General features: G+C 50.8%; 2 protein-coding genes across 2 annotated transcripts in view; one reads left to right on the forward strand and one right to left on the reverse strand.

Moving 5' to 3' along the window:
• Pmar_PMAR008407 (hypothetical protein) overlaps positions 1 to 530 on the reverse strand; it is a gene marked incomplete at both ends in the record, with an annotated part of 2735 nt that extends 2205 nt beyond the window's left edge. Inside the window, one exon of the mRNA XM_002765761.1 lies at positions 227 to 530. Coding sequence (XP_002765807.1) covers positions 227 to 530 — 304 coding nt within the window. The remainder of the gene's footprint in view (positions 1 to 226) is intronic.
• A 25-nt stretch (positions 531 to 555) lies between these two features.
• Pmar_PMAR008408 (hypothetical protein) lies at positions 556 to 892 on the forward strand (the record flags this gene model as incomplete). Its single annotated transcript, XM_002765762.1, has 2 exons — positions 556 to 596; positions 637 to 892. 2 exons carry the CDS (start codon positions 556 to 558, stop codon positions 890 to 892), a joined length of 297 nt encoding a protein of 98 aa, XP_002765808.1.
• Positions 893 to 8414: the final 7522 nt, after the last annotated feature.

Genomic DNA, 8414 nt, shown 5'->3' on the forward strand with positions numbered 1-8414 from the left:
GGCGATGGCTTCGAGTCTCATCTCTGCGTCCAAGCGCATAGGGTGTGGATGTCCGACTGCAGGCAGTTGTCGCACAACCTCATTAGATAGAGGAGTGCTTCCGCAGGATTGAGCTTCTGCAGCACGCAGTGGCCGATCAACCACCTCGATATGTTCAGCAGCAAATCCGCGGCTCCGAACGACGAGCGGGGTAGGCGTGAGACGTCTTCCACAACCTCAATTTCACCGGTGTCGGCGTTGTGTTTCATGCGCCTTTTCATCTTGGCGCTCACTGGGGCGAAACCGCATTCGTCCTCGCGCACCGGTTCGCCTTTACGAATCTTGGCGAAGATCTTAGCCGAGAGTAGATACCTTGAAGGGATATGTACGTTGTACGCCTTCTCGAACTTCTGCCGCATCAGCTCGACAGCAGGCTCGGGTTGAGCCTCCGAGCCCTTAGCTTTCGTACAGAAGAGGCCGCTCAAGGCCCTTAGAGCGTAAATGTTGACCGGGTTGCGGAGACCGCTTGCAAGTTCGGCGCAATCGCCCATATTCTTGTAGAGTTCCGGGACCACTATGCCGTTACGCACCAGGACGGTGAGACGTCGTATTGGCCGGTGGGCATGAGCTTCTCGCGGATGAAGCTCACAACTTCAGGCGGGAGTATAAGCTCGGAGCCGGGGTACAGACCAGACTGTTCCGGAACTTCAGCGCCTTCTGCTGCCGCTTCGCCAACGTCGATGGTAACGGGCTTCCCGGAAGTGACTCCGCAGCTGGCGCCACTTTGCAGAGGCCCAGGATAGGGGGCGGCCGTGGTGCCCGGGTCCCCGCTGGCCGTATCGAGACCGAGAGTCGTGCCGACCGGACCAGCACCGCCGAGGCCATCATGTGGGGCTGTATGATCAAGCCCTGACTGTCGACGCGGATGCTTCTGCCGAGAGGGCCTTGGCCGTCGACGGGTGTGCCGTCCGAATTGGAGCTGTTCGCAGGAGAGGACATTGCAGCAAGCAAAGTCTGAGACCCAGCTGGACGTCGCGATTAAGCAATATCGCAATGGGGGAGCCGAGCTCGCGACCCCGGTAGCCGCGCAACCCAAAGACCCAGTCGGCGCGGCAGCTGCCGCTTGAGCTAGGCCGGGTGCAACGCTGCGGCATCATGGGTCCGAAAGAACGGAGGGAACCTCCAACCGTCAGTACAATCAATTTCGCCGGCTTGTCTGTATCAAGTAAGTCCAATTTCGACGAAATGCGGGAATCGGTTTCGCTGATAGTATATTCAATTCCGCCGAAGTAACGGATCCGATGTCTGAGTGTTGCACGCTGCCCGTTCAGCCTATCATCATGCCAAATCCAGATCGCAACTCTGACGATGAGAGTTACCAATGGTAACTTGCCATGGAGACTTTCGTCGCTGGAGCCATGATAACTGTCACGAAAGTCAATATAACTAGTTGGCTGGCATCAATTTATGTTATATACTCAGCTTTAGTTGGCTGGCATCAATCTGTGTTATATAGTCAGCTTTAGTTGGCTGGCATCAATCTGTGTTATATAGTCAGCTCTAGTTGGCTGGCACTGCTCTTCAGCTCTCATAGACTCCCAGAGTCGGAGAGTGTTTCTTCTTGCTCACCTCTAAGACACTAAGCGTAGATATCCAGACAGATTTCGGAAATTCTCGGGAAGTGAGCTTTCGTTAACCCGTACTAGTGAATCGCACTCGGGCGACATCTGATTGTGATTTCGCTCATCGCTCTTTGATTCACGTCCCTCAAGTGTTTCACTGGATGAATTGTTGCATCTTGAATCTCCGGCAGAGGGCGCGACTCGGCCGGGATGAATGGGCAATTACGTTTGCATGAGGTGTAGTTACAATTAATGTATCATAGATACGCCATCATGCGGTAGTGCAGGTTGGAATGCAGGATCGCATTCGTGAGTTGTATTCAAGGCTCCTGTGTCATTTCAGCAACCTATCAAAGATGCTCAAATGAACCCAGCGCGACAGAAACTCACTTCTCAGCAACTCACTGATGTTGTTCATTCACAAAAATCATGTGGAACGCTTGCATTTGAGCATCATGGTGAGGATGTTTAAAATGCCATGTAACGAATCCAGCTTTTCAGCAAGTCGTAAGCAACATTGCTCAATCCGAACAAGACAAGATGTGGAAATGCAAACAAAATGCCGGAATGCCGGAAAATACTTCTTGACATATCTAATGCTGCTGAAACCGTTCCAGTGGAACGAAGTATCACCATCGCCTCCGGGAGAGTATGTAGGACTTCAATGTAAGGTGAAAGCAGTTCCACAATGGACATAGTGAATGCTGATTTGGATCCACAGTTCTCAGTCACTGAGATTCAGTGAGAGCTTCTCACGGTGAGCGTCTCACCGTACATTGGACGAATCGAGTATATTACTGGCCATATAATGAACGTAAGGATAACCGTTGGATCCAACTTAAACTAAGCTCGGATATCCGTAAGTCTAGACTGGGGAAGTGAGATGACAAGACCGATATTCTAGTTCATTTCACACTTTTGACTTGCGCGAATGCTTGGCGGGCATACCCACGTTGCTAACTGGAACAATTTGATCCCATAGCCTGCCTCTGTACGAATAGACAGCCAGCGAAACCCCGGAGCCCCCATCGTCGATTCGTACAGCAATCCTTCGACGATATCCCAGCTAATTGAAAGTAGAAACGAAGGTAGGCTCTACACTGTGTGATGCGTCTCCAGGCTACAGCAGCACAAACTGCTTATCTGCCGCTCAACCGCGAGAACCGGGTCCGCGCTCAAAGGCGTGTTTTGAGCTTCATGAAACCTCTAACTATGGGGACTGGAAGTCGGGCACTGTCCGCGACTAATCTGAAGGCGATCAAGATAGCTCGGAACTCGCGGGATTCCCGCGGTGGGAACGCTCCCCGCTGCTTGGTGAACGTTCAAGCCTACAGATCTCGCGTTTGGCTGCGCACAGCAAGAAGGTAATTTTCAACCAAAGTCTGTGTGCCGCTCCAGCGTCCAAGCAGAGCAATCTCCTCGAGCGGCATTCCGTGACGGAAGGCTATTAGCGCCCCTGAACGTCGCATTGCACGCGGAGTACATCGAGCAGAATCTCCGAGCAGTGTTGAGAGAGCTATATGGAGAGCATCAGGAAAGGTACGTACCGTCGAGTCAGTGAATAATGCAGTCGCTGAGCTTGCTGTCATACGGTTCAGCGCCAGCCAACTACGGATACGGTGAACGGCGCATATGGTAGGGGAGCACGTAGTTGATGAGCAGCTGGTGCCAGCAGGGCAGGCCAAGTTAGCCTGGCCAACGGAACAACAGCTCCTTCGAAGAATTGGTCAGTCTTGCTCCTTGGTAGACGGATGAGGAGCAGGTCGTGTGAAAACGTAAGGTCAACGTTCCTTAAGGACGTCAACTCACCGATTCGTAGTAATGCCACCGTCCCTAGAAGGAACATGGTTCCGTGATCGTGACATAAAGAGCGGAGAACAAGAGGCAGCTGGTCGATGGTCACTGTGTGAGCAGTGCTCACTGAGCACGCAGTGGTTGCCCCTTGCCCAGGATTTTGGCAAACGAACGTAGTGCCAAGGATATGAAGAACTCAGCGTTGGAAGTTAGCGGTGGCTGACTGAGAAGGTTGGACTTCGCCCTGATGTAGCTTAAGTAGCGGAAAACTGTAGAGTAAGCGTAGCCCGCTGTTGTCTTAGAAAAAATGAAAGTGCAGACGGAGTCCTTGGAGAGGATGAAGCATAACCATTAAGACAAAACTGGCTCACGGATGAAGGAGAGGCGGTGTGCACTGCCAGGAGAGCTCGATGTTTTTTGCATAAACCCGATGCCGATCGTCGAGGGGGCACCGACGAATGACTTGTACTAGCTGATGATGCACTTGTAGCGCGATGATAGCTATGTTGAACGGAAGGTAAGGGTTTCCAGCACAGAGGCTTGAGAGGAGACTACTGAACCACGAACTGGAATCAACTAAAGAGCCCCAGAGTACCTTGAGGCAACACAAACCAAACGTTCGTACGGATAAGACAGATTAGCATTCTACAGAGTCAAGTAGGAGGGAGTTGGTCACGATTCGTGACCAACTCTTCACGATTCGTCGCAGCATCATCGCAAAAGTTCGTGACTCACGAACTTTTGCGATGATGCGTGACTACGAACTTCAAGGTACAATCGCCACTGCTGTAAGTCAAGGACGTATCCGATGTAACTCGCTGACTTCCAATTCAAAACGCATTTGAGCCAGGAAAAATCTACATCGAACACGGACCATAGTAACAGGCACACTGCGACGCATTCGACGTACCGGCATTGAGCTACAGCCAAAAGCTCATCATCAACATATATGAGATTTAAACAAGGGAGTTCTCGGAGAATATAACGAACAATTATTCCCAGTAACCGAACCACACAGGCAGCAAACCGACACCAATGGTAAGGTGCCAGACGCACCCGAATGGGAGAGCTAGATGCTGATATCGGTGATTGTTAACCGTGACACATAATCGATGGCGCTCGTGTAGATGGACGAATAAATGGCGAAATGCAGACTCTATATCATACTCGAAGAAAGCGGGTAATAAATCATCCTCTGTGAGAGACGACTGGCGAGCACAACCAGCAGGTGACTCCCAGATGAGTCGAAGACCACCGAGGAAGTCTGCCAAGCTTCGCCGAAGATCGACTAACCGTGGTAGGGAAACCGTTTCAGGACATCTGGTTATTAAGACCATTACGCCTAAAATCCTCAGCGATGCGATAGAAAGGAGGATCCCCATGAGTTTTCGGAACGTTTGTCAGTAAAACCATACGAGCAAAAACCAGATCATCGGACAGAAGTCCCGAGTCGGGTAGACGACGCATTCGCCCTTTATTGACCTCTTCCTGGATGATTTCCTCGGTGAGGTTAAAACTAGCTTCAACACTGGCATAATTAGCTAATCGGCGAAGGCGCAGAATCTGCAGAGATTCATCCTCCTCCTTCTCATACGAAGGGAACAAGCCCGTGGCTGGTAAAGTCCGGTCAATGCCTAACTCAACCCCTTCATCAACAGAATTCGCCAAGGAACGGTCTGGGTCGGCAAGCACCGCGATAAGGCTTCGTAATAGATCAGCTTGGATTCGGGAACCACATCTAGAGTACCTAGTCGAACAATGTAACCAAGGCGCCAAAGATGCCCAACAGAACTTGGCGGCTTCTCTGAAAGTGGAATCAAGCCTTTGCGCTTCTGCGGGAGACGGACTCCCCTTGATAGATGAAATAAGCTCAGTCAGGTTGAACTGTTGTATAGTCGAGGTGAAGTTTGACGCAACATCACACGTGCAGTGGGGGGCCGACTCTAAGACCCCCCAAGGTACGCTTAGTTGGAAGAGTCGCGGACAGACCCGAACCATCACGAAATTCGTGACACGAATATGTTGGGTTGCTGTCTGTTCAGATAATCGGTCCCTTCCCAACTGTTCAGGAGAGTCAAGGTATTCGAGAACACACCCAGCCAGTCCACCTTGACCGGAGGAAGAATATTGCGAGGGAGGATCAGCCGCAACTGGCTGACATAGGTTGCCTTCCGTCGGGACCGGAGCAAAGGCCTCTCGGCGACGACGACGAGCTGTATACGCGCGACGACGTTTAGTTATTGCTGCGCGATTACGAGTATCATTATGAACCATAGAGAATTAAAGGGAGGGAGTCTCCCTCAGGGAGAAAAGAAAAAACTAGGGAGGAACGTAAAACCATATATTCGCAATTGAAACCTGGCTCCGGAAGCCAGCAGAAGGCAGATGCCTTCAACCCAGCAAAGATATCTGAGATGCACTAAATCAAGCACAAGCAAAATCGGTCGAATAAGAGGAAAATAGGTAGAGAGAACAGCGAATCACATCATTCGTGTAATATCGTGTTTATTATAGTTAGAACTCTCATTGTCATTATTTTTGTAATTTGGATACTGCTGCTTAGGTGAGGGAACGTTCGCAGAGAACGGTTATCCCAGGACGCTTGAAGCCCTGACGTCTTGGGGTTGAGGATGAGAAACGACGAGAAGAGGAACTAGCCTAAGGTTTGTCAGAGGGACTATCCGCTCCTAGATATGGGGACCTAGCAGAACGTGGCGAGCCCATTGACAAGTTGGCAGCCCCAGAAGCTTTGGCCGACCACAAGTCGAGATTACGGTAGCAGGCAGCTAGTGTCCGGGATCCACCGCGACATGCATCTTCAATGGCCATACGGATAGCCCGGTCAACCGCAATGGCAACCGACCAATTGTTCTCGATGGCATACCATAAAACCTTGTGGAAGTATTGAAGAAGATCGAGAATCAGCACATTATCAATAGGTTGACCCTCGAGCTCGACGTTGGCGAGGCAAGCATTGGGGGTGTCAACGCTGTTCTCGAGCGAGCCATCTTTCAGATGGAGTGCTTTTTGTATAGACAGTAGGGCGATAGCAACCACCAAAATGCCCGAGACCACTTAGCAGTAAGATTACGTTCAGCAAGGACGCCTTCGGCCGAGTTCGACGATAGCTCTGATGTCAGCGACATAAACTTGTTAAAATCGACGAATGTGGTCATATTCAACCATAAGCAGTCGAATATTTTCTTCGGGGGAACCAAGCTTGCCGGTAGGCCGCTGCAATCAAGCCTCGTCGCCAGCAACTTTATAGACAAGGTCAGCAGTTTAGATTGCCGCCGCTTCTGAGTAGTAGGTTTGCCAAGCAACGGGGTGGAGGGCTCACTGAAGTCCCTCTTAGCTCGGGTTACTTGGACCAGTAGTTGGTCAGCTGCCTCATCTCAGGCGGCAGCCAGAAGAGATGCGATCGTGCGGCACGAAGGGCACGATTCGGCAAAAATCCTCTATCACAAACCAAAAGTGTTATCTCAAACTTTGATTCTTTAACACAAACTGTACATCGTCGCGTGCTGCTTGACCCCTTGTTTCAGTCGATAGCTCCGCTATCGATTCGCCAGCGGAGCTGGCGAGTAGACCCTCACGCGAGTTGAAAACTTCTACTGTGGAGCGATTTCCCGGTGTGTCACACTTTGAAATCTAGCTTGGACTGCTCAATCCCGTCGCCGGCTTGGTTAAACTTGATTCCGATGTGCTAGCAGCTTCAGGCCGTGACCTTAACCAACAGAGGAAGCAGGCCATACCATCTCATTCGCTTGTGGCGGGATCTACTCTTCACCCCGGGGAATCCCCGGCGGGGATGTGCCCAGCTACGGAAACATGCACCACACGGGCTCTATCTCCAGCACCCAAGGATTCAAAGACTCAGCTGGTCCTCAGTGCTCACCGGGTGAGCCTCACCCGCGCAGCTACTCCGCGGCTCAGATTCAGTTCCGCTCTCGTTCTTGAAATCCGCAGCCTTCTATGCCATCGTAAATTTTTTTGTTTAAGTTCGCGACGGCGAAAGTTCCGCCGCGGAACATAGGCTCACACTCATTGTAATCCGCCCCAAAGTACGATTAGCATCCATGAACGAAGGATGTCGATGGGTCCGGCGGCCGGACTCCGGCCTGGTCGTAGACAACCTAACAATGTATGAATGTTGTTATTCCTCTCTGCACTGTTTCCGCGATTGCTCTATTGGGAGTCCCAATTTGGGACAGCCCTCACGCCCATGCTTCCCGTTATTTTGGTATATAGGAATGATCCACTACAACTTGCGCTCTGTGATAAACCACCAGGACCTGCCGTGCTCGCTTCGGGTTGAATTTTCAGCTGTGTTTTCTATTCAGGATCCAAATAATTCAATTGAATTGAGACTCGGGCTACATAAGTTCTGAATCTTTGTCGACCATGTGTGGGACGCGCTATCCCTTCTTTCAGTGTAGGACGGGAATGGGTACGGAGATTAGAATTGCAATGCACGATCGAGGAGGGGGCAATTCTGTCGTTGTGAATTCGAGGTAAAGAATTCACGAGGAGGGCAATCTGTCGGCCATTTGGCCATCGCGGGAGTATTCTGGGCGGTTTCTTTTAAAGTACGTAACTACCATTGCCGCATTCAAGATATCTGCAAACGTACACCAAATCGAGGATTTAGGAAGACTCATCGGTATTAGGACCTGATGATCAGGCTTAGTTGGTATAAGAGGTTTATCGGTCGTCTGTCATGTTATACGACTCATATACGCTTCGCCGATTGGAGTTCGATCCCATGTAGACAACTTACCCTGAACTACATTACCGGGGAGATAGTTATCGGAAACGGGTTCGGAGCAGAGATCAAGCAAAATGTCCATACACCACAGAGTCATCGAGCATAGACTGATGTGTGGGGGTGCTCAGTCTGAGCAGCTCCGCCGGACTGTCGCGTAAATGACAGAATATTCAGACAGACGAAGATTGTCAAGTTCAGTATGTCAACACGCGTATGTCAACTCTCAACGGTGATCCACTATTAGGGGAAAG

This window comes from Perkinsus marinus (assembly GCF_000006405.1).
Source record: "Perkinsus marinus ATCC 50983 genomic scaffold scf_1104296974734, whole genome shotgun sequence".
NCBI lineage: Eukaryota > Perkinsozoa > Perkinsida > Perkinsidae > Perkinsus > Perkinsus marinus.